Below are 24,707 nucleotides of genomic sequence, written 5' to 3' on the forward strand. Positions count from 1 at the left end.
CAAGGCTGCCCTTCGTGTGCCCAGGCGGAAGAAGACGAAGAAGAGAGATAGTTGACGATGATGATCTTGCACAGAACCTCACGCTTGGCTTGGCCCGCGAGAGAGAACGCGTCCGTCGTTCACCGTTTCTTCCCAAGGTTCAGCCAGCTGATGTCCGAGCTGATGAGCGGCGGCGGGCCGGTCGTGCGCGCGTTGGACACCATCGACTCGCCGCCGTCGCGCGTCCAGCGGTCCGTGTCGCTCGGGAGCACAAACGAGCTCGAGTCGTGCGGCACGTACAGGCTGGCCGAGTACGTGCTGCTGGCCACGCGGTCGTCGACCGTGCTGCGGCCCCCGACCTCCGCCACCGCCTGCTCAAAGTCATACTCGTCCGACGCGATGCTGATTGAGTCGCCGCTCGAGATCTTCGCCCGCATGCTGTTCGTCGCCGCCAGGCTGCCGAACGTCGGCACATGCTCCGTGCTGGGGCTGCCCGACGCCACCTGGCCCAGCGGGTGCGGTTGTTCTCGCCCCGGCGGCGGCCCGGCTTTGAAGTCGCCCACGCCACCCCACGACGTCCCGTGGTAGTCGGATTTCGAGTCCTGCGACGACGTCGTGGACCGCAGCCCGTTGGGGTAGTTGTTATTGTTGTATCCCGACGCCGTGTCGCTCTGGAAATACTTGCTCCACCCTTCGTCCGTGAGCCGTTGGCTCCCGTCACTAGGGAGCGGCACTCCTAACGTCGGTTTGGTCTCGGACGTTGGAACCGTTTCCACGTTTCGGAGCGGGCTGCCTCCCTTGCTAGGCTTGCCAGTCAACATGTCATCGAACGTCGTCGCCGGTTTAGATAGGTCGTCTGCTTTGCCGGTGACAAGGGCCCAGCTATCGGAGGATGGAACCGGGCCCCGTGCCATGGGCTGCACACTCCGCGTCAGGGGTTGCATGCCTTGGTCCTGGAAGTCGAACTGGTCGCCATCACTCAACCGATGCTCACTCTTCTCGTCGCTAGGATACTTGCCCCTGCGCCTCTTCCACCCAAGCAGCAGAAGGACGATGATCAGGAGAGCAGCCAGGCCTAGGAGTGCCCCTAGAGTCGCGCCGATTATCGTTAGAGTCCGTCGGTTGGACCCAGCAGCGGCGGCGGAACCTGTTGTCGTTGGAACCACGATGTCTGTGATCATCCCCGTGCGTCCATCGGAGGTGCCCGTTGGCGTGGGCGTGACCTGCGCTGCTTTGACCGAATCTACAAAGAAATCAGTGGTATTGAGCCAACTGTTTCGAGATTGGTCGAAGAGCGCGATTGGATCCTGTTTGTTGCCTCCCGAGATGACAACAAGGCCGTTTGCATCCTGCGCAAGCGAGTACTCACTGCGCGTCGTCTTGGGGGCGAACGTGCCGTTATACGAAGGGTAGCTGGCCAGAGTAAGCTCCCTTTTGCGGCGTTTCGGCCTGGCGATTCCGACCTCTTGACCAGGCGGCGCCGGGGTGCCTCCCGGTGTTACCATGGTATACCTACTAACGGCGTTCGGAGAGACGCTCATGTCGAACACTTCCAGGACCTTGCTGCCGTCATTGCCTAAAACCATGGCGCATCGCACTTTGGACATCTCAGGTAAGGGTTTCGCGAGGTTGGCACCTGTATCCTGCCACCCTTGTTCTGCGTTGAAGGAGAAAACTTTTGTATTTCCAGGACCGCCACCAACCATAACGGCTTTGTCTTCACTCCATGGTAAAAGGATAGGACGGAATGCGGGAGGCACGTAGGAGTTAAAGGACCGCACGTTGTGTGGAGGCGTAACGGATATCAGGAACGACTGTGTCGAGGGGTTTGAATCTTCGGCTTGCGAACCGGCATAGACAAGAAGGGATGCGGAGGCGTTGATATAAATGGCGGCGTGGTTGACGCGGTTTTGGACGTCTTTCGAGACAGGAATGATGGACTCCCACTTCTGATCCGCAAACGAATATCGCTGTAGACCGAGATAGTCTGGAGACTTGCTCTTCCCACCCACGAGGTAGAGGCCTAGATTGTTAGGGTTGCCGTCAACACTGCCCCTGACACAGGCAGCGCCCTCCACCACCTGGCCCATGGGCAGCGTTTTCCACTTCGCATCTCGCTTTAACGGCAGGGACAGGAAAGCAGCGGGGGTATAGACGTAGAGGGTATTATTATGGATGATAGAGCAATGGCCGACGAGGTCGACCGGAGGCGCGGGGAGGGACATGGCATCGATTAAGCCGTCGATCGACGACTACAGCAGGAGAACTGCAGGTCCGCGTCAATGAGCAACTCTCAGCGAGCAGAAAAGAAAGGCAGGGCATAGTTACCGCGTCAGCAAAGCCAGAAAACAAAGAGAACTTTTTGTGGGGTTTTGGCGAAACGCGGGCTCAATCGCTTATGCTGAGGGGATAAAACTCGTCGCATCCCTGGGGAGGTTTATGTCGCGGGGGGGGGGGGTGGTGGTGATCTGCCGGCGAGGAGGAAGGAGGAGGATGAGCACGATTGCGGGCGATATAGCACGGGCTGCTGGGGATTCTGTGCGAACGTAACGAGTGACTGGTGATGGGTGAGGATGCCGGCACGGCGGACGCGAGATGCCAGAGCTCAGAGGGTGTGGGCGGTGCCGGCGGTGGTTCGGAGGAGGAATAACGGTCTCTCAACCCAGGAGAGCAAGCGATCGGACGATGCGAAGAGAAGCGGCCGCATCAAGGCCGGCGGAGCACGGTAAGGAGCGAATAATGAGCGTGCCTCTAGGCCACAGAGTCTGAATTGAATCCAACCTCTCCCTCTCTCTCTCTCTCTGTCTCTCTTTGCAAAAGAGAAGGCAGTTAGTTAGTTGGTTAGGCGAAGAGAGGGGGGGCGGGAAGGGGAGAGACTCGCAGCGCCTGAAACAACGGCGTCTCTGTTTCCACTTGTCTGGGCTGATCAACTCCGAAACCGCCGAGCAAATAACGCGCGAGCCGGCGGGCCCAGCACGAACCCCTGGCGTGCTGGAAGCGGAGGATGCGGGTGGAGGGCGCGGCAGGCGGACTGTGTCTGCCCACGCCGGCGATGAGGATGATGATGATGAGGTGAGCAGCAGCAGGAGGCGGCATCGCCGCTGCACAGTTACACGTCCTTCTACTATGTACTCTGCCTAACTGCCCACATAACTACAGCAGATCGATCGACCGCATCACGCATCACGATGCCCAGCAGAGACAGCAAATGTGACAGGCCCCCAGGCTAAGCCCGTCCGGCTCGACCAGGGAACCACCAACCAGCGGCTCCGCTGGCCGTATCAAGCCTGGTGGCTGGCAGGATGACGGCGCCCACTCACTGTCAAACGCCGCCATTCGCGTTGGCGATCGTGACGGCGTCGACTCTATATTACACACTTCTGGCCCGGCTGGCTGGCTGGCTGGCTGGGTGGGCTGTGTCTGTTGCTTCGTATCGTGTAGCGGCGATCGGCAAGGCTCAACACTACAATTAAATGAAGCCCGCACACTGGGGACCAGATTGTTGTTTATGATTATTATTATTTTACAGAATTCTGCCTGGCCCAGGCCGCTCGCTGGTGTGCAACGGACCGGTGGAGGCCTGGGTGCTGCGATCTGCCGCTGCTCGCCCTTCATTCGGGTGCCTTGCCCTGCTCTTGTTTCCACTGGTAGGCCTTCTGCAACAGCCGGGACAGATTCGCCGTCGACTCGTCGTCCGCCGGGAACACGTAGTCCATGTACTCCTCGTACCGGTCCTCCTCGAGCTTGCGTCTCTTCTTCACCTTGCGCGGCATTTGTTTCTCGATAGAGGCAATGTCGCTTGCCGTCCCATGGGTTTGTTCGAACGCCTTCCAAGCATTCAGCAGGGCCACTCTCTGTTATTTATTATTGTTATCAAGTCAGAGTCGATCGCAAACAGCCGCCAAATCTTAATCTCGGGGATAAACTTACGTCTTCCTTTAGCTCCTTTTCCTTCATCACCTTATGGGCCCGCTCGAAAATTTTTCGCGCGCGCGATTTTGCCTCGTCAGAAACAGGTCTCTCTTCCTCGTCTTCGCCTTCGTCATCTTCCGGGATGTTGATCTCGAATCGCGCGTAATTGATCCAAACCTTGACGTGGTCCGTTTTCTCAAGTAAGCGCTCGTAGAGCCGCCGCGTGCGCTCATACTCCCCTTCATATTCCTCAAAGTCAATATACGCCTTCCACAATAGTTCTGGCATGTCCAGGGTCGGCTGATTAATCCCCAATTCGTAAATTGCGCGAGCTCGATCCAGGTCGTCGAGTCCTCTTTCAAGCTCGGCAAATTTTGTCCATGATTCTGTCTGGGCTGGGTTCCACTCAATTTGCTTCTCAAAGAGTGTTCGACAGCGTACGAATTCAAAAAGTTGCTTTTCTAATTCAATGTAGCCCCTGAATATCTTATCCTTCGGGCAAGCTCCAATGGCATGCCCGAGCGTTTTCCTCGCACTCTGAAGATCCATCTGCCGGATTTCAAATTGAGCTTTTAGTAACCATACCTTGGAGAATGTGAATTTCTTATGGGGAATTAACTTTAAGCACTCCTGGTATATTTGACGGGTTCGTGAAAAGTCGCGATTCTCCATCTCTTCCCACAGTGCGTAAAATATCCACAGGTAGATATACCGACGCCAGTGACGTTTTTCCTGCGAAGGTGGCACTTGCGCAATGGCTCGTTCATAAACATCTCGAGTCCGTTCGACGTTACCTGACGTTTCTTCAAGTCGGATATAGTCAAGCCAGGCATCGTAGTTCCTTGCGTTTTCTTTCACCTGTTCCTCGTATTGAACTCTTCGCTTGGAGAGAATCACATCCTCGACTCCCTCTTGATCGCCGAATTGCTTTTCAAATGTAGTATAAGCCTTGTGCAGAGCAACAGATTTTGAGCGTGGTAGCCTATCCAGAGCATACTTGTATATGGCTCTCGCGCGTTCATATTCTTTCAGCTTCGTCTCATAGCGAGCATATGAGATGAACAATCGCTCATCCATAAAATCTTCACCCAAAGTTTCAATAGCTATCCCAAAAACCTCTCTGACCAATTCACAGGTTCCATTCTCTTCTTCAAACCGGCTCCATTTGATCCAGTTCTTTGGCTCAGGGTGCACAACTGTAAAGCGTTCAAATATAGCCCGAGCTCTATCAAACTCGCTGTATCGTTTCTCAAGCTTAATATATGCGCTCCATGCATTTTCATCCGGCTCCCAAGTCATCCAGCGCTCGAATACCTGCCGTGCGCCCGAAATATTGCCCAGCATTTCCTCCATGTACACATATTTGTACCACAGCTTATCCACACGGGGTAGTATAGTCACTGCACGGTCAAGGAGATTCCGTGCATGGTTGATATTGCGCGACTTCATCTCCGCCTCAGTATATCGAATCCATAGCACGACAGATGTAGAATCTACATCCAACGCGCGCTCAAAAATCGATCGGGCCCGTCGAAATTCCTTCTGTTCTAGTTCCCATTGCGCGTAGCGCATCCAATTGTTCATGTTGATCCTGTTTCGTCGTACATAGTCCTCGAACTCCTTTCTTTTCCGGCCCTGATATTCATGAAGTTCTTCAAGATCCGCAAACCGCTGTGTTGGAGCCTGGAGGCCTGGTTCCTGGCGGTCTACCGCTTCGCGGAGAAGCTGCTCTGCGGATATTTGCTGGGGAGCGGGCGCCTTGTTTTTGACCCGCGGAGGGCCTCGTGACGAATCCATATCGGCGAAGCAAGGTATGGATTCTGGTAGTATAAGAAAGGTTATAGAATAGAGGGCAATAGAGAATTCGCAGTTCAAAAATGAAGGTGTTCGAGACTCAAGCAAAAGATGATGATAGCTTAAACTTCACAGGTCTTGGCGGATTACGTTGGTCACGTGGGGATATCTTTACACCTTGAGCAAGCTTCAGAAAACATTCTAGAACGATAGGACGCATCATTGTATATGCTAGTCTTAATGCTCGTCAACTATGGCGACTTTAGCAGATGAGCTACTGAACGATTTTGAGGACTCGGGATCAGAAAATGAAGCCAACGAGGAGACTGGGGCTGACGACCTTGCAGAGAGTGCTGATGGCGAACCAGCAGTTAAAAAGGCAGCATCTTCGATAATTTCTAAAAGAAACGGCGATGACGAGGATTTGGATGGTGATGTCGATATGGGAGCCACCCTCGACGGCGACTTTGCCCCGTCGCAAGAGGAAGAAGAAGATGCTAAAGCTAAAATTGAGAATATGCGATTTTCCCGAGTGAGCGATGTAAGAAGTGTCGCACGCCTGATGAAGACCCTACAGCCTATATTAGATGTAAGTCAAGATATAATATCTCGGATTCTAGAGTTTTGACAGAAAAATATACTAATCTCTCTTGCATTTTAAGAAAATTTCCCATTACCAATCCTTACCGCCAGAACAGCGAACGACATCCACAGGTTCTATTGAAGATAATCCAGAGTACCATCTTCTGACAGAGTCAAACTCTCTCTCTACCTCCATCGATAGCGAAATTATACTAGTACACAAATTTATTCGGGATCATTACTCTGCTAGATTTCCGGAACTTGAGACTCTGGTTACAAACCCCTTAGACTACGCGAAGACGGTGGCTATTTTGGGAAACAGCCCTTTGAACGATATTAAATCTCTGGCGCTTTCAGTGCACAACATGGTTGGCGCGACTTTAAGATCCGTTCTTGATGGACCTCTGCTGATGGTTGTCGCCGTCGAAGGGACAACCACAAGGGGTGTAGAACTAACCGAATCTGAACTACGCACGGTTTTGGATGCGTGTGAAATGATGCTCTCCCTGGATAAGGCCAAATTTATTCTTACAGACTATGTTCAATCGCGAATGAACATCTTCGCACCGAACCTTACAGCCCTTATTGGATCCCTTACTGCGGCCCAACTTCTCAACTACGCCGGAGGCCTTACAGGCTTAGCCAAGATGCCATCGTGCAATATACCCCCATTAGGCTCGAAAAAGCAAACTCAAGCGGGATTTGCTACTAACGTTGGTATTCGACATCAGGGGTTTTTATACCACTCACCCATTATCCAAGAAATTCCAAATGACTTAAAACGCCAGGCGATGCGTATCGTTTCAGGCAAAGTGGCCTTGGCAGCCCGCGTCGATAGAGTGCACAGCAGTCGGGATGGGTCAACAGGCGAAGAATTGAAACAGGCATGTTTAGAGCGGCTTGAAAAGCTAGCAGAGCCTCCACCAAATAAAGGTCCCCGGGCCCTCCCTGCTCCGGACGACAAACCATCCAGAAAACGCGGTGGGCGTAGGGCGCGAAAAGCCAAGGAGGCTACTGCAATGACGGATATGCGAAAGGCTCAGAATCGCCTGGCTTTTGGTAAGGAAGAAAAGGAAGTTGGCTACGGTGCGGGAGAAGGTACCAAAGGACTTGGTATGCTCGGTCAAGAGAACCTAGGACGGATTCGTGCTGCCCAAATTGATCAAAGAACGAAGGCGAAGCTCAGCAAGTCCAACAAAGGGTGGGGTGCTGCTTCAACAGTGGGAGGAACGGCGTCGTCGCTGCGTGGTTTTGGCCAGACTGCTGGAAGTGCATCTGTGCTAAACGGCCAAGGACTCAGGGCCGCTGGGGTGGGGCCGTCCGTGGGATCAGGGACAGCGAGTACCATTGCATTTACACCAGTTCAAGGCTTGGAGCTCGTCGATCCCAAAGCACAGGCTGAACTTAGCCGCAAACGCAAAGCAGAAGAAGACAGGTGGTTTAGGAGCGGCACGTTCACGCAGGTCGGCGGCGGTCAACAACCAGATACGGGAGGATTTAAGGTTCCAGCGCTCCCAACCAAACGACTGAATACTGGCGACGGGAAAATGGGACCTCCGCCTCCTCCGCTCAAAAAGCAATGACGGTACTGATGATATTCTGTACTCTATTCGGCCTCTATAGCCCCCTGCTTTGTCCTTATTTTCTGGCGTTTGGGGAGAATGGAATGCAAGGTTTGGGCGGCGGTTTGATGATTGGGACTGCTGTCACGTTTGATTTATGATAGCTAGGTGTCTCTCTTACCCCGACCAGAGACAACTACATGCCAGCCCGGCTCCAACATGGCTGTTCGACGTCTCCTGGGCTGAGTACGAGTAAACCCATATAAAGCCGCTGCTGACAAATCCTTACACGGCCCGCACGGTGCCTCGTATTTCCCGTACAATACGCGTAACTAATGCCACCACCCGGCCTGCCCCGCCAAAACAATTGACGGACAGAATTCTCCGAATCCGCAACTTCTTCCATCCTCAACCCCCTCCCCTCCCACCTAGAATCATTTACCTGCTATTCTATTCATTTATTCTCCAGTAAGCTGCTCCATGATAACTTTTTCCAATTGAATTAACCTTATTAAGAATCTCCTTTCCAAAAAGCTAACATACTCGACGATAGTCTACCCCGCTGAATTCCTTTCCTCCCGTCAACATGAGTGCTCCCGCCAACAAGTTCAAGGTTGCAGATATTGTACGTTCCTCTCACTATAGTGTTTGGTCCCCTGATTATACTAATTCTGTGATTAGTCGCTGGCTGCCTTTGGGCGCCGGGAAATTGAGCTTGCAGAGATCGAAATGCCAGGTCTCATGGCTATCCGCCGAAAGTACGCGGAAGATCAGCCATTGAAGGGAGCCCGTATTGCTGGTTGCCTTCACATGAGTATGTTAACAGTTCTAAGTATATAAACAGCGTCGTTTGTGAACTAACTGGATCTTTTAGCTATTCAAACCGCCGTGTTGATTGAGACTCTTAAGGCCCTTGGCGCCGAAGTTACCTGGTCAAGCTGCAACATCTTTTCCACCCAAGACCATGCTGCAGCTGCTATCGCTGCTTCTGGTACCCCAGTGTATGTTAAACATTGCCGGTTTATTGCGAAGCTTATAGCTAACCAACAATAGCTTTGCCTGGAAAGGTGAGACCGAAGAAGAATATAACTGGTGCATTGAACAGCAATTGTTCGCTTTCAACGATGGAAAGAAGCTCAATCTCATCCTTGATGATGGTGGTGACTTGACGTCGTTGGTTCACAAAAAATACCCAGAGATGCTCAAGGACTGCTACGGTGTATCGGAAGAGACAACGACTGGTGTTCACCACCTCTACCGCATGTTGAAAAACAAGGAACTCCTGGTTCCTGCTATCAATGTCAACGACGCTGTTACCAAATCGAAATTTGATAATCTTTATGGGTGCAGAGAATCTCTCATCGATGGCATCAAGCGTGCAACTGATGTCATGATTGCTGGCAAAATCGCTGTTGTTGCTGGTTTCGGTGATGTTGGCAAGGGCTGTGCCCAGGCACTTCACAGCATGGGTGCTCGTGTTATTGTTACTGAAATTGATCCTATCAATGCCCTGCAAGCCGCAGTTGCTGGGTATGAAGTCAACACAATGGATGAGGCCGCATCTTTGGGCCAGATCTTCGTTACTACCACTGGTTGCCGTGACATCTTGACGGGCGCCCATTTTGAAGTCATGAAGAACGATGCTATTGTTTGCAGTAAGTAACGCCAAGCCCATGTTTTTCTGTGGGGTTCTAACCTCTGCAGATATCGGACATTTTGATATCGAAATCGACGTTGCCTGGCTCAAGGCCAACGCCAAGTCTGTTCAGAACATCAAGCCCCAAGTTGACCGCTTCTTGATGCCCTCTGGTCGACATATCATCCTGCTTGCTGAAGGCCGTCTTGTCAACCTTGGTTGTGCCACTGGCCATTCCTCTTTTGTCATGTCCTGCTCTTTCTCCAACCAGGTCTTGGCCCAGATCATGTTGTACAAGTGCCAAGATGAAGCATTCGCCAAGAAGCACGTTGAATTCGGAGCCACTGGCAAGCGTGAGGTCGGCGTTTACGTCATTCCCAAAATCCTTGATGAGCAAGTCGCTTTCTTCCACTTGGAACACGTTAACGCCAAGCTCTCAAAACTCACTACTACCCAGGCGGAATACCTAGGATTGGATGTGGAGGGCCCTTTCAAGAGCGAAATGTAAGTTTTCATATAGGCGATCCGGCATTTTGATAGTCATATGCTAACAATTTTTTTTCTCAGCTACCGATACTAAATATCATTAATGTTACTAATATGCACAGCGGTCTCAACACAAGCGCCGCATTAGTCTTTCAACATAAAGCTACGATGTTATGAAGAAGGATACCCTTTCTGACAGTCATAGATTTGGGGTGTTCAATACAAATTGGGATTGTCCTTCAACAGCAAAATCACAGGGTTTATCGGGAATTAGGGGGTATTTTCATCTAATTATTGCGTGTTCTACTTCTTGATTTCACTTTTTAAAAATATTACTCTATGGAGCCAGTAGGTATTTACAATATATTCACCACCTACGAAGCCACCGTTGATTACAATTATAGATGAATTGTGTTAGCAGGGTATCATTACCGTGTAATTGGGCATCTTGGCTAGCTTTCTGCTCCCATGTTTGTGTAAATAGACAGCTTAGAACTTTTTGGGGCGGACTTGTGTTCCTGGTTCTAATCTGTTGTTTGAACGCTCCTTGAAAGAGCTGGCTGGTGCCTGGAATACCACTTGCGGTAGTCGGGCCGTGGTTGAATTGAATTCTCATATGTATGTACCTAAAGCCTTTAGAATGGTTAGCTATGTGTTTGACGATGCCACGCGACAAGTTTTCGAGGTGTGAAATTGGAAGGTCAGATCAAGTGTAGAATATTTGTCCACACACAATTCCACCAGCACAAGGCAGGGGAACTGTCAGCATTGCAGAATTCTGTTGTTCATCCTTTGAATACCACTGATAAGATGAAAGAGCATGACTTACTGTGCGCTGTAGCGAGTTGAGGCCAAACTGTCCGTCAGCCCGAACGTCGTACGTCGTCGAGACAGATCACAAAAAGTCGAAGTTTTGATGGGCGCCGCACGTGACGCGCCTGCAGGCCCGACTTCCAAGGAACGGCGACGACGAAGCGCAGCGCCGAAGACTCGCGAGTGTGCGGGAGAGTGAGACAAAGGACGGAAACCACTGCGAATCCCATCGAGTGTGCGGGTAGCAGACAGTCGACGGCAAGATCGAGCCTTCCTGTGCATCCACAACACTCGGCCTTTTAGCGTCTCCGGCTTTACCATATTTCTACGCGATGGCGGAATCACCAGGCTCACCCCTTTCTTCGCTAGCATCGGAGGAATTCACCGAGGATTTGCAGTTCGAAGACCGGGCTCAATCCCCTCCGCTACCCCATGCGCCTCCCCCGAAGCGACGCAAGACAGGAATAGCATCCTGGGACCATCATACCCCCATGTCCTCCATACACGACGAAATACCTCCCTCGCCTTCCGCGTCCATTTCCTCCGATAGTTCGAATGAACTCCCAGAAGCCTCCAGCCTCCTATCGCTGATCGGCGGCGGTCTTGATGATGACTATAGCGGTATTGGCAAAGATCAAGTCACCGTGTGCCGGTGGGAAGGGTGCAATGTGCGAAATTTGGCACACATGGATGCTCTAGTCAAACATATACACAACACGCATATTTTATCCAAGCAGAAGAGATATCTCTGCGAATGGAAAGACTGCCCACGAAAAGGCCAATCGCATGCCAGCGGCTATGCGCTCCGAGCACATATGAGAAGTCACACCAAAGAAAAGCCGTTCTATTGCAACCTACCTGGTACAGTTTTCACTCATTCATGTTTATCATATGGTATTCTAACAGACAGAAGAATGCGACCGCAGCTTTACCCGATCAGACGCCCTGACAAAACATATGAGAACAGTCCATGAAACGGAAGCGCTGAGGCTTGTCGACAACATGGCCAAATCCAACGCCCTATCGGGGTCGCCGGGACAGCCCTCGAATAAACCACCCCGACTAAAGCTCAAATTATCCCAGTTTTCCAAAGAAGTCGGCCATGAAAGCGAAAAGAATGACAAAGGCGGTGATTTCAGAGAAAAGGAATCGCTATTAAATCGCTTTGATACTGGATTTGGGTTCGACGGCCATGAACTGTCTTTACCTCCGCATCAGCTATATGCTCTGTTGCACAGGCAGGTCTATTGGGCCGAGCAAGAGTCAAGGCGACTGGAATCGGAGTGGCAGGTGATCAAGCGCCGAAGGAAAGAAGTGTGGCGAGAGAAGGAGTCGATTTTTGAAGATGTGATCTACGCTGAGCTGAAGGTATTCAAATCAGCTTTGACTGCTGAAGATTTGGCGCTTCAGGCCGTATAATGCCATGGCTCCCCAGGGCGCTTTCAGCTCCGGGATGGTGATACAAAGATAGAATTGCTGTGTAATTTTAGGTCCTACTGGGGCAACACTGAGCCTTCCATTCAGGGAACATGTTTTGAATTCGTTTGTACAAATAACGGCCGAGTTGTTGTATTTGCGATGTTGAATATTAGTCAAGTCATCTGTATGCAGTAAATCTGGTTCCTACGCTCGGTTGAATCATTGTATCTCATATAACAACCACATGGAAGCACAGGTTGTGGGCATAGTTGGCTTTGCCATTCAAAAATGCTCTTAGGTACATGCTTAAACATAAAATTATCTCCCAAACACAGACGTGACAACGGACCGCTGAAAGAGCTCTAATGTATGGTACCTTGCATTGTAAGAAAACAATATCTGGCTTAAGTGAAAGAGGAGAAAATATGCAAGTAGCCACCCAACCCAAATAGACAAGATCAGACCCGAAGAGATGTAAAACCAACTCAAGAAAACGGTAGGCCGCCAGGCTCAAGATGAGCGGGGTCAGATCCGTAAAATGTAGAAATGAACAAAAAACACAAAAGGGACAAGGTCATGGAAACAACGGTCACCAAGCTCAAAATGAGCGGGACCGAGGCCATGAGTAGACAAGAAGAAAAGCACTATCCGCTGAAAATGCCCCTCGAAACACATATCCTTGTGATGCCTCGGAAAATGAAAAAACGGAAGAAAAACCTCTTCAAAACCATAAAAATCAATCACAGTCGTGGTCGTCATAAAATGCGGCCCCATGATCAGAAAACTCTCCAACACCAATTCTTTTTTATGAACGCCTGATAGCACCAACCCAGATGCATCAAGCCAAAACATTTTTCTTTAATTTTCATAGTCGACAGCAGAGGAAGGTGGGGAGAAAGAGACAGAGAGAGAAGGGTAACAAAACATAGGAGTGGTTTGCTTGCTTTCATGGATTCTTTGTGTGAAAGCTTAGGACGTAGATTTGGATTGTGCAGTCTTGTCTGAGTGAACCATCCGTTTGTAAATGTCGAGAAGAGCGCTTCCGGGAGTGCCTTTATTGGGCCAGTAATGTGCGACGTGATCCCTAAGCAAAATTAAGTATTCGCAGACAGCATTAACGGGATTCGACTAGGAAACTTACCATAAACGTGTTTCAAGGAGTTCACGGGTTTCTTCTTCACCTTCAAGAGTTTTATGGATGAAGCCGCCAACTGAGGATAAAAGGCGACGAAGCTCTTTAGCCCGTTGGACTTTGTCTGGGATACTTTCTTTATTGCACTGTGAAATCTGCCTTAGGTTGTCTCGAATGGGCTTAAATACCAACTTAAGAGTATTTTCTTTATCAGGGATAGAGTTGACTTGGTCATAACTTCGACGGCGAGAATGAGCGTCACTATTACTATGTCTATGGCGACTTTTGTCGACTTCAGATGAGAGCTTTCGAGGTTCAGCGGTAGCTGGCGTATGCTGTCGATCACTACCACGGCCGCCACGAGCATGAACACGGTGTCTAAGAGAATCTGATTCTCTGCGCTTGCGGTGTGCCGATGGGGCAGGAGAGGCCGAGACACTGCCGCTGGTCTGGTGTCGTGAAAAAGTATGCTTTTTATTAAGCCGTTGGTGATTTTCAACCGCTTTCTTCGTGGCAGCATTGTTGCCGTTGCTCGATTTTTCTCTCAGGACAGACAGCAAATAGTCGGCACGGCGTACTAAATGAACCGCACCTGGAGATTTCATGCCTTCGCCATTTCGGCTTAATTCATTCTTGCGATCAGCTCGGTGCTCCTCCAAGAAAAATTTATCAGCAAGTCCCAAGTCGGCGTCGTCTCGAATTTGCGTCCAAGCTCCATATCCATGCCGAGCAATACCAATGCATAGCATTCCATCTTCTCGCGCCCCCCAAGTGCAAGAATAGTCCGCAGCTTTTGTCGCCTCCGGAAGTCGAAAACTCTTTGGGTCACTGATACCTGATGTGGCTTGTTTAAGAAGTCGCATCTCGATAGGCCGTTCAACGATTGTTTCAGCGTTCAGCCGCTTAACACCATTATAATTAAAGAGAACAGCTTTCCGCTCCTTTTTTGTGAAAGTCTTGCCTTCTCGCTCCAGTGCACGTAATTCTTCATTTGCTATCTGAACATGTTCTGTGGCAGATTGAATAATTTGTGTCAGAACTGTTTTCACAAGCGTCAAATTCCTGTCCAGGAGTTTTGCTTCCCTAAGGATATCTTCCTCCCGGTCGTTAAAGTCGCCATATCGAAGATATGCACGAACGAGGTTACGAATCTCCTTCTCATTAAGAGGTCGGTTCGGGTCTGGTGGAGCCAGTATATCAGAATCGTCGCCAGCATCGACATGAACTTGTTGACGGGCTCGGCGTTTCGCTTGTCTTTCCTCGCGCTCGTCCATAAGGACCTTTCGTTTCCTTGGCTTGCTTCGCTCAATCTCTTCGGCGAGATATTTGTCCTCGAGTTCTTTTTGCTCCTCAGCCTTGATTTTTTCGAGTTCATCCTTTGGTATGATCTCCTCCCAGGTAAGATCGTCAACCTTGACGTCAACAAACTCAAAGGCCTTTAAGAATTCTTCACCACCGTCAGCTTCCATGCCTTCCGCTTGCTCCGTTTTGTGTTCTTCGGCATTGGCAAGAACTGCATCGATGTCAAGTTCTTCAAGTTTTTTCTGATTTCCGGATTGCTCAAACATTCGTTGGCCTCGCCTTTTTAAAATTCTGGAGATGTCATCTGAGGAAGTAGGTTCGTTGACATGATGGCCGGCGCGGACCATCTTATCCTTCAGCTCGGTCGCCTCCTTATCGGTCACACCTCGCTGAATTGTGATAAACTCAAGAAGCAGCTTGTTTCTTGCTCTTTCGATAACTTCTTCCTCAACTGTGTCTTTCGACACTAGTCGATAGACACTTACCGGCTTTGTCTGTCCAATACGGTGCGCTCGGGCCATCGCCTGTAGGTCAGCCTGGGGATTCCAATCAGAATCGAATAAAATCACAGTATCCGCTGTCATTAAATTGATGCCGAGACCTCCAGCGCGAGTCGAGAGAAGGAAGGCAAAGTCGGTGCTATCAGGAGCATTAAAGTGCTCGATGGACAATCGACGAGGGCCAGCTGCAATGGTACCATCTAATCGTTGATATGTGAACCCACGGGCGTCCATATAGTCGGCAAGTATGTCAAGCATCCGAACCATTTGACTGAATATAAGGACTCGGTGGCCGTCGTTCTTTAGCTTTGCAAGCAACTGATCAAGTAGCATCATTTTACCGCTGCTGGTGATGAGAGCCCTAAGGGCATCCTCACGTCGAGTGCTGCCTTGTAGGATTCGCTCCTCTGCACTCGCAAACATGAAAGGGTGATTGCTTGCTTTTTTTAACTCCATCATGATGTTGAGCAGAGACTGCTTCTGGCCTTTAGTACCCTGATTAAGAGCAGCATAGTTTTTAGTCAGAATATTTTTATAATATTCTAACTGTACATCTGACAGCTCTACTCGTATTATTTTTTCCGATTTTGGCGGCAAGTCGCTCTCAACCTTGGATTTGGTACGACGAAGCATATATGGCTGAATGGCCTTCGTTAGCTCCGCTAGCTTATAGCTTGCAAGCTCTGAGCTCAAATCCATGTCATCATCAATGTCAATCACTCCCGGATTTAGGAAGTCCATCAGGGCGGAAAGCTCTCCAAGGTTATTTTGGACGGGAGTGCCAGTAATTAGAAGCCGACTTGGTGATCTGAATTCGTTCAGTTTCGCATACAGCTGGGAATCCCGATTCTTGAGACGGTGGGCTTCATCAACGGCGAGAAATTGCCATTTAATTTGACTTAGGAAAGAGGCATCGACCAATACGTATTCGTATGTTGTTAGGAGAACATGAAATCTAGGGCGCTTGATGTTTCCATCGACGAGAAGCTCATACTCCTTGATAATATTACGTGAAGTCTCATTTCCACTGTAAACGACATAATTTAGGTCCGGCGTCCAGTAATCGAAAGTTTCGGCCCACGAAGGCATTGTTGATAGAGGAACCACCACAATGAACGGTCCTTGTTGATTTCTCACATGGCGGAGCCAGTTGATAAATGTGACGGTCTGTACAGTTTTGCCCAAACCCATTTCATCGGCAAGGACGACATTCCGCCCGCGAACCCAGTTATATGCCATAAAATTAACCCCTTTCACTTGAAAATCTTTTAATTGGCCGTTACAGATAAAGTCCGGAGTGCCATGGATAGGTTCAAAGACAGATCGAGTCGATTGGTTTGATTCCAGTCTGTTTGAAAGTGGAGGACGGGAACAGCGATCAAGGTAACGATCAATTTCTTGCTGGGCGATGTGGCTGACCAGCTCTGCGGCTTCCCATGTACAGCACTCATAAAACAAGCGTTTCCATTTAACATAGTATTCCGTTTGGCCATCGATCTCACGAGATCCAATAATACGCTCAACTTGTTTAAAATCCTCGATAGCCTCAACGTCACGCTCACGGTCTAGGTTCCACTTTTCTTTTTCCTCGGGTATCAAATCTGGGTCCTTGAGGAAATATAGCTCTTGCATGAGAATCTTTCGTACATAGTTATCTAAACGGCGTAGACTTCGACATCCAGTGAGCGAGTCATCAGTTTCCCAAGTTGCATGATAATGTGATTTTCCTTGCCATTTTATGCAAAACTCAAAATCTGAGCGTCCAATATCGACTTTTGTAAAGTCACTGCCTTCTATAAGTCGATGGTTCAACACAACGTCGATGGCAGGGCAGTTGTTGTCGATAACGTTTGTCCATTCAAGGGGAGTCGCGTTCTCCGAATCTTCCCCAAACAATTCATCGTCATCATCCTCATTATAGTTCAACACTTTATTCGAACGACGGGTAGAGAATCGAATTTCGCCATGTGTAGGTGTTAGATCAGGTTTCGGCTGGAGCAACCGACGACGATTGTTATGTCGACGCCTATGTGTTTCATTGTAAGCGTCGCTAGAGTCGGCATCTGAATCATGGGAGAGTGACACTGAAGGTTGCTTCGATGACTGGAGAGACTGGCGACGCCTTCGTTTGACGGGTCTTACAACGGCATCGGAATCGGAGTCCGCATCCGTCAGAGTAGTCTTGCGGACAGTACGAGTGCGGCCGCTTCGGCGTAATCCATATAAGCTTGGGTTATTGCGAATGAAATCACTATCATCAACAGGCGACTTGCGCTTTATGCCTCTGCTTGATGCGTTGTCTGATGTGCGTGAGGAGGCGGATACACCGTCTACCGCATCGGAAACATCCTCCATGTGAGAATCGCCATCCTCGTCAATGGGTATCGGGCCATCCGGGATCGAATTACTTGAATCGTATTCTGAGGCGGGCCGCGAATTTGGTCCAGGCTCCGTCAAGTGACCGATACCATTTTGCAATGCGACTGGGCTATCTTGATCGTCGGTTTCGAAGTCGATATCGTTCGCAACACTGGGCGGGCTGTTGTTCTCTTGACATGACACTACAGTCGAGTGACCCATATGGGACAGACGATCTATAGCGGCCATATCGTCTTCGATTGGTGTGATATGGGAGCTTGCATTGCTTGGGATCACCAACGCGGTGGCTAGGGCAGTCGGGTCAGCATTGCATGAGGATTACGGGCATGGAGGCATTGTAACAGGGTCAAGGGCATAGAGGGACGACACGCGACCCAAAGTACAAAAGACTAGGGGTATTTCGAGCTAAAATAGCCATAGATAGCAAAGCTCGATGAAACTCGATGACATGGTCAAGGCGTTGATGAAAGATTGATGGACACAGAGGTCGAAGGAAGGCCAATGGGTGGACACATTTTTGCAGTCAGAGAGATAGAACAAGGGCCAGACAACACAGACACCAAATTCTAGAGGCAGAGAGAAAATATCACGCGCGCCAGCAGCATCCAAGGAGCAGTTCATCCCGAGGAGTGAACCAGAGGAACTACAGCAGAGGACGTGCAGAGAATGCGAGCTGGCGGCGGGTAAAGACAGATCAGAAAGAAAAAATGGACTTACGATCCATAGCTTGGACGGCCCAAGCCGAATACACGCGATTTCAATAGTATCAGCGACGGGGACGTCGTGGTGAAAAGGTACAGTGTGAGGAATGAGGCCCGGACTGAGAGTTTGGGAGAGAGAAGAGAGTGAATGGTTGGAGTCTCGCCAGTGAGGGCGACCCCAATCAGGCCTAGTGGGCGTTGTTACGCTAGTCCCAGAGTATACGTAGTGTGGCTTACGTCACGCATCCTGATCACGCGAAAAGCCCCTGGTTGGCTAAACGAGCCCCACCATGTCGGGTCTTTATAAAGCCGGGTCCGAACAGTTCCTGCTGCACGGAAATCCCGTTTGACCTGTCCGGGCTGTACACGGGCGTTTTCTGACAAATCGCTGGCGCACATTGGCTGGAGTCGCTGAGTCAGCACAGCTGTCTGTCATCAGTTCGTTCACTCAAATCGCACAAACTTCAATATCCGTAGTTCTCGGCCGCCAGCAAACAGCTTCCCACTCGCTTCCAACGGGCCTCTGCCGCTCTCCTCAATACTCCTTGCCGGACACTCCTCAATATACTCGTTCAAATCTCTGATTCGATAAACGACTACCAAGAGGCAGCAAATCGTGTCCGGTTCTTCTATCGCGGGGTACATCGCCAGAATCAGAATCTGCGCCAGAGGAGAGATCAAGCTCTGTCACCATGTCGGAAAAGCTGACTCGGTATAGCTCTTCCTTGCATATCTTTTTTCAATGATATGATGTTAATGACTTCATTTCCTTAGAATTGCCATCGTGAACAGCGATAAAGTATGCCCCGCAATCTACCCCTCTACCCATCAACTGTTGTTGCAAATGCAGAATCTCAACATAAGCTCCAGTTGCTAATGCTAAGAACTCACTTTATATAGTGCAAACCAAAGGTAAGTTGTTGAGAATGCTCAGCCTGTACCGTATAGTATGTTTGTGGGTCAACTACTAAGCCACTTTTCACTAGAAATGTCGTCAAGAGTGTAAGAAGTCATGCCCAGTCGTGCGAACAGGAAAGTTGTGTATTGAAGTTACATCTGAATCCAAAATTGCGTTCATATCTGAGAGGCTGTGCATTGGGTGTGGTATTTGCCCAAAAAAATGCCCCTTCGGCGCAATCCATATTATCAATCTTCCAACGAACCTGGAGACTCAGGTAACGCACCGATATTCGGCAAATAGCTTCAAACTTCATCGTCTGCCTATGCCACGGCCTGGCCAGGTGCTTGGTTTGGTTGGAACAAATGGTATTGGGAAAAGTACTGCTCTTAAAATACTTAGCGGCAAATTGAAACCCAACCTTGGCCGGTATGATGACCCTCCTGACTGGGAGGAAATTCTTAAATATTTCCGTGGATCTGAGCTTCAAAGTAAGCATGTTCATGTTACCAGAACGCTATGTGAGCTCCGTCTAACTATCAGGACAGACTATTTCACAAAAGTTCTTGAAGATGACCTTAAAGCTGTTGTGAAACCACAATATGTTGACCAAATCCCCAAAGCTGTTAAAGGACCCGTGAAATCAGTAGGGCCTCTCATCAAGACTAGATCTCAGATGGACAATATGGAACATATCATGGAGGTCCTGGGTGTGTTATGATGCCATTTCTGGTCTTAACTCCTTATGCTGATTATGCATCCTGCAGAGCTTAATCAAGTGAAGGATCGCGATATTTCTCTCTTGTCGGGTGGTGAACTTCAGCGTTTTGCAATTGGCCTTGTTTGCGTTCAGCAGGCTGATGTGTAAGCTCACGGCCCATCTACATTTACTTCCATTATTGCTCACTTCCAATACTTTAGCTACATGTTTGATGAGCCTTCCTCTTATTTGGACGTTAAACAGCGTCTCAGTGCCGCCCGTACCATTCGGGAGCTGTTACGCCCCGACGATTATGTCATTGTCGTTGAGCACGATTTGTCAGTCCTGGATTATCTCTCCGACTTCATCTGTGTACTTTATGGTCGCCCCGCTGTCTATGGTGTCGTCACTTTACCATCCTCCGTTCGTGAAGGTATAAATATTTTCCTTGATGGCCATATCCCCACTGAAAATCTTCGGTTCCGGGAGGAATCCCTGACTTTTAGAATTGCGGAGGCTGGTGACGACTTTATTATTGATCAAGGCCGGGCTTTCAGCTATCCTGCAATGGAGAAGACACTTGGCTCTTTCCATCTTCGCATTGAAGCAGGCAAGTTCACAAATTCTGAAATTGTCGTCATGATGGGAGAAAATGGGACGGGTAAAACGACGTTTTGCAAAATGCTTGCTGGAGTCGAAAAGCCGGACGGCGGTAAAGCAGTTCCAGCAATGAATATCAGCATGAAACCACAGAAGATCACTCCAAAGTTCCAAGGTACCGTTCGGCAGCTCTTTTTCAAGCGTATCAAGGCAGCCTTCCTTTCCCCTCAGTTTCAAACCGATGTTTACAAGCCTCTTAAACTCGACGATTTTATCGACCAAGAAGTCCAGAATCTTTCCGGAGGAGAACTTCAGCGAGTGGCTATCGTTCTGGCATTGGGGATTCCTGCAGATATCTATCTAATCGACGAGCCAAGCGCTTATCTCGATTCAGAGCAACGTATTGTGGCTGCTCGAGTCATCAAACGCTTCATCATGCACACCAAGAAGAGTGCATTTATCGTTGAGCACGATTTCATCATGGCTACTTATCTTGCTGACCGAGTAATTGTTTTCGACGGCAAGCCATCTGTGGACGCTAGGGCAAACCAGCCTGAATCCCTTTTAACTGGCTGCAATAAATTCTTGAAGAATTTGGATGTTACTTTCCGACGCGACCCTAACAGCTACCGCCCACGAATCAATAAAGACAAGAGTCAGTTGGATCAGGAACAGAAATTGAATGGAAATTACGTAAGTTACACTTCGCTTTGTAGATGTATCCTTCTTAACATATTTGCAGTTCTTCCTTGAAGATGAAAGTTGAGGCACCCTACAAGGGCAGTCCAACCTCAGAAGACCTTATTTGCGGTCACTTTTCGGGTACTTGTTTTCTGCCTGGCAACCCCAGCAAGTACTACATGTCCTTGGAATTCGACATATATTACCCTCGGGGTTACATAGTTTGGCCAGTGAAGCGTTCCAGGCCCGAAGGTGTTCGATACACCTTTCTATTTTTGATACGAAACAAGTTCTCCAAAAACTGTATGTGACCACTCAATAACCCCCGATCATCTTCTTACAACCAGTGAGACTAATTTCATCATAGGCTCCCAGTTCAATTCCTTTTTCCCGAATTGCTGAAGATACTAGCATACCTGGCAGCTGCATTTTTGCGTTGAGCATATTTGCCCAAATTGAATTACAGTGAAAATTTTGAATGCCCTTTTGCATTATATGATTGCTCGATATGACAGCATGTTGTGATTTTTGATTTGATTTGAGGTTTTCCTCAAATAGTTTATTAGCTGTATTCGTTCTATGCTGTCAATACTGGACTCAATCCTGGTTCTATATCTTAAATAAGCTAAGCTCCTAGTGATTTAAGCCAGCAATTTCAACGAATACATGATGCGACATCGACTGAACATGAGATAACTTGATGTGGAAAAAGCTTTTTTGTTTTTGGATTGATAATTGTAGCTACACTGGTAAATAACGTCAATTTTGATCTTCGTCTGAAAAATGCGGTCTAGTACAACGGCGAGTCTGAAACCACGGCCAAAATAGGCGCAGATTTCAACCGAATTGCCTTTGAATAAGAGTTATTAGTACATAGTCAGGGAAAAGCTATCTGTCACTTAATCTTCTTCAATTTCACCTTCCTCACTACCCGAATGAACAACTGGAGCCTCCTTCTCGACAGCCGTTCTATCAGAATCGATATCCATGCGAGGGCTACGAGGACGCACGCGCTCTCGTTCTTTATCTCTTCTGGGTCGATCAGACGCCCGATCGGAGTCTCGCCCATCACGTCTGTAGCGTTTGGCACTTCGGCTTCCCACACTTTCAGTTTCGCTATCTCGTCGTCGACGCCGTTCATAAGGGACTTGGCCGGAAGTACTCCTACTCACGTCACCGACGCCATAATCTAGCTCATCGCGACTACTTCTCGGATCGGCACGGCTAGGATATAATCGGTCGCGGTCGTCTTCCCAATCACGACGGTCGCGATCGTAGTGACTTCCTCGTTCCCTATCTCGGTCTCGGCCCCGATCTCTACCCCTATCACGATATAACGTGGGAGGTGGAGAAAGCCCGCTAACCTTCCTGTAAGATCTTTCACGGTCGGCCTGAGCTTTTCGACGATCAGCCTCGTAAGCGTCCGGTTCCGGTGTGCGGCTCATACGGCTAGAGCCCTTCCTTTCAGCCCGGTATGAGGACTGAGTACTGCGATGACCGCGTTCTACACGGTCCGAGCGATCGACGCGGTCGTAGTAATCACGCCTTAGAGTACGATCTCGGTCTCGAGCCTCGCGATCTCTCTGATTATCCTCCTCCTTTTCTTTCAGCCGACGGATTACTTTTTCAAAAGCCAGCGTACGCAGTTCGTCTGATTCAACTGCGCGATATTCTTCAGTGGTTTCTATTCTCGGTTTAATTTGTTCCCACGTATCTGACGGGTGAATGGGCGGATCAAGGTGTTTAATTCTTGAACGCAACGCATCGATAGCACGACGTTGCTGACGATTGGCCGCGTGTTTTTCATCTTCCGTCCTACGAAGCACTTTTTCTCGAAGACGATCAAAGAGGAGCTGAAGGGTATCACGGCTAATCCCCTCAGTTCGGCCGTCTGTCTTCATGATTGATGCAAATTCATCAAATGTTGTCTTAACAGTAATTTCATATCGTTTATCCTATGCAAATCATCAGCTCTTCTGTCATCCTTTGGGTTAAAACTGGGGTCTTACATCCAAAACATCTAGAACATCATTCCGAGGAGCTCGTAGCGAGCGTTCTTCATCTTCAATCATGTCCCGAAAAAGATCTAAAGGAGTAGAGCCGGTTTGGCCAAGAATCGCATTGTAACGTGAGTCTTCTTGCATGAGAGGAAGAACATCCATCCACTTGGTCCCGGCTTTTATCTTGCCCTTGTTTCTCAATTCCTGTAAAAGATTGATGAAATTATCCCTGTTTTGCCGCTCCCGTCTGATCTTGATCGCTTTTTGTTGTTGTCTGGCATCGTTGAATGTGCGTTCCAAAGATTTGATATGATTCTCAAAAGCTGTGAGAATATCTGTCTGGGTCAAAGCTTTGAATTGCTGCTCATTTTGAATACGTTCGTTCGACTGAATCAGATTTTGTGCTTCTGCCCAGCGAGTATAAGGCTCCAAATCCAAAGCTTTCAAAATTTCAGCAAGATCTTCCTTCGCCGTCTTCCGTGACTTAGCCTCTGTTTCGACGTGCTCCCGCTTGAGGTCTAGAATATATTCCTCGAAGAATTGTCGTCGTTCATTCTCATCACTCGTAGACCTAAAGATTGTTTCACCTTCGACAATAGGTCGAATGGTTTTCCATCGGCTATAGTGCTTAATCTCAGGATGACTTCTCAACATAGTGCCAAAATCTGTTCGTAATTTGGCTATTCTTTCTTTGGCTCTATCCTTTTCCTGAGTGAGAACATCGACAACGTATTTATCAAAAGCGGCTTTGCGATCACGCGGGTCTTTCAGAGCGCGGTACTGGGGATCTTTTATCACAGAGCGCATTGCTTGTTCCCAGGTCCAATCTGCCTGCACATTATTTCGCCGGAGAAGTTTCATAAATGCAGCCTCTGCATCTTCGAATGTAGAATAGCCCAAATCGGTTTGCTGTTGAGTGAGGCTAGAGCCAAGGGTACCATTGGTATCTGATATGCCATATTGTGGCCGACGATCTCCGGTGCGTTCGTGATCTTCCCGCTCGCGTTGCGCTGGATATGTAGGGAGGGATGTTACGCCGCCAGCGACAAAACCAGACACACTAAATGTATTAGTAAAGACTCCTATTCTCACCACAAGCTCAAACTTACGCAGGTCCTGGTATTGGTGAATTTTGAGCTTGCGCAAGCGCATTTTTATAGGCATCCGGCATCTCCCAGGAGCTCTTTTTTGTCTCGGTATTATACCAATATTTTCGGCCACCGTCAGCGGTATACTCTTTCCACGGCTGGTCTGCTAAAGCCCGCTGAAGCATATTATTAGCTTCAAAGAAGTATTAAAGAAGAAGCAACATCACATACCTCCATTGGGGTCATAAGTTCGATTGGCTTTGCCCATTGCGTGGCCTTCGTTTGGACATTGTAGTAATAAACGCGTCCCTCACCATTGCGTGCCTCCTGCCAAAGCATAGGCGGAGCTGAGCTAGATATAGGGCTCATTGTATCCATGGTGCAAGGCTAATCAGTGCAAATTCCTCGACAGATGCTTAATGCGCGTGGATACGAGAGGAAGAAACAGTTAGGCGCCTGGGACGGGAGGACTGGCTGGAGCCGCTTTGATACTGCCGCTTTGCTAAAGAGTTTTTAGAAAGTATTCCTCAGGGGTTTCGGTTG

The 24,707-nt window shown here is 49.0% G+C and overlaps 8 protein-coding genes across 8 annotated transcripts; 4 read left to right on the forward strand and 4 right to left on the reverse strand.

Moving 5' to 3' along the window:
* Positions 1-119: 119 nt before the first annotated feature.
* On the reverse strand, positions 120-2,204 carry LOZ57_004708 (uncharacterized protein; the record flags this gene model as incomplete). The annotated part of the gene is made up of 1 exon (XM_049253749.1): positions 120-2,204. The coding sequence occupies one exon, from the start codon at positions 2,202-2,204 to the stop codon at positions 120-122; it is 2,085 nt and encodes a 694-aa protein (XP_049107313.1).
* A 1,386-nt stretch (positions 2,205-3,590) lies between these two features.
* CLF1 (NineTeen Complex (NTC) component) lies at positions 3,591-5,688 on the reverse strand (the record flags this gene model as incomplete). Its single annotated transcript, XM_049253750.1, has 2 exons — positions 3,591-3,833; positions 3,910-5,688. 2 exons carry the CDS (start codon positions 5,686-5,688, stop codon positions 3,591-3,593), a joined length of 2,022 nt encoding a protein of 673 aa, XP_049107314.1.
* Positions 5,689-5,938: 250 nt separating this feature from the next.
* PRP31 (U4/U6-U5 snRNP complex subunit prp31) lies at positions 5,939-7,850 on the forward strand (the record flags this gene model as incomplete). The annotated part of the gene is made up of 2 exons (XM_049253751.1): positions 5,939-6,274; positions 6,348-7,850. 2 exons carry the CDS (start codon positions 5,939-5,941, stop codon positions 7,848-7,850), a joined length of 1,839 nt encoding a protein of 612 aa, XP_049107315.1.
* Positions 7,851-8,415: 565 nt separating this feature from the next.
* Positions 8,416-10,045, forward strand: SAH1 (S-adenosyl-L-homocysteine hydrolase; the record flags this gene model as incomplete). Its single annotated transcript, XM_049253752.1, has 6 exons — positions 8,416-8,454; positions 8,511-8,643; positions 8,704-8,830; positions 8,883-9,484; positions 9,534-9,969; positions 10,033-10,045. The coding sequence occupies 6 exons, from the start codon at positions 8,416-8,418 to the stop codon at positions 10,043-10,045; spliced, it is 1,350 nt and encodes a 449-aa protein (XP_049107316.1).
* Positions 10,046-11,096: 1,051 nt separating this feature from the next.
* LOZ57_004712 (uncharacterized protein) lies at positions 11,097-12,183 on the forward strand (the record flags this gene model as incomplete). The annotated part of the gene is made up of 2 exons (XM_049253753.1): positions 11,097-11,625; positions 11,675-12,183. 2 exons carry the CDS (start codon positions 11,097-11,099, stop codon positions 12,181-12,183), a joined length of 1,038 nt encoding a protein of 345 aa, XP_049107317.1.
* Positions 12,184-13,152: 969 nt separating this feature from the next.
* Positions 13,153-18,220, reverse strand: hrp3 (ATP-dependent DNA helicase Hrp3; the record flags this gene model as incomplete). The annotated part of the gene is made up of 3 exons (XM_049253754.1): positions 13,153-13,267; positions 13,325-17,783; positions 18,214-18,220. 3 exons carry the CDS (start codon positions 18,218-18,220, stop codon positions 13,153-13,155), a joined length of 4,581 nt encoding a protein of 1,526 aa, XP_049107318.1.
* Positions 18,221-18,889: 669 nt separating this feature from the next.
* Positions 18,890-21,161, forward strand: RLI1 (Fe-S cluster-binding ribosome biosynthesis protein; the record flags this gene model as incomplete). The annotated part of the gene is made up of 8 exons (XM_049253755.1): positions 18,890-18,909; positions 18,972-18,996; positions 19,098-19,109; positions 19,184-19,586; positions 19,644-19,805; positions 19,863-19,959; positions 20,017-21,088; positions 21,138-21,161. The coding sequence occupies 8 exons, from the start codon at positions 18,890-18,892 to the stop codon at positions 21,159-21,161; spliced, it is 1,815 nt and encodes a 604-aa protein (XP_049107319.1).
* Positions 21,162-21,975: 814 nt separating this feature from the next.
* PRP40 (U1 snRNP protein) lies at positions 21,976-24,542 on the reverse strand (the record flags this gene model as incomplete). The annotated part of the gene is made up of 4 exons (XM_049253756.1): positions 21,976-23,031; positions 23,086-24,136; positions 24,186-24,340; positions 24,396-24,542. The coding sequence occupies 4 exons, from the start codon at positions 24,540-24,542 to the stop codon at positions 21,976-21,978; spliced, it is 2,409 nt and encodes an 802-aa protein (XP_049107320.1).
* Positions 24,543-24,707: the final 165 nt, after the last annotated feature.

The sequence above is a fragment of the Ophidiomyces ophidiicola genome (genome assembly GCF_022830035.1).
Source record: "Ophidiomyces ophidiicola strain CBS 122913 chromosome Unknown scaffold_20, whole genome shotgun sequence".
NCBI lineage: Eukaryota > Fungi > Ascomycota > Eurotiomycetes > Onygenales > Onygenaceae > Ophidiomyces > Ophidiomyces ophidiicola.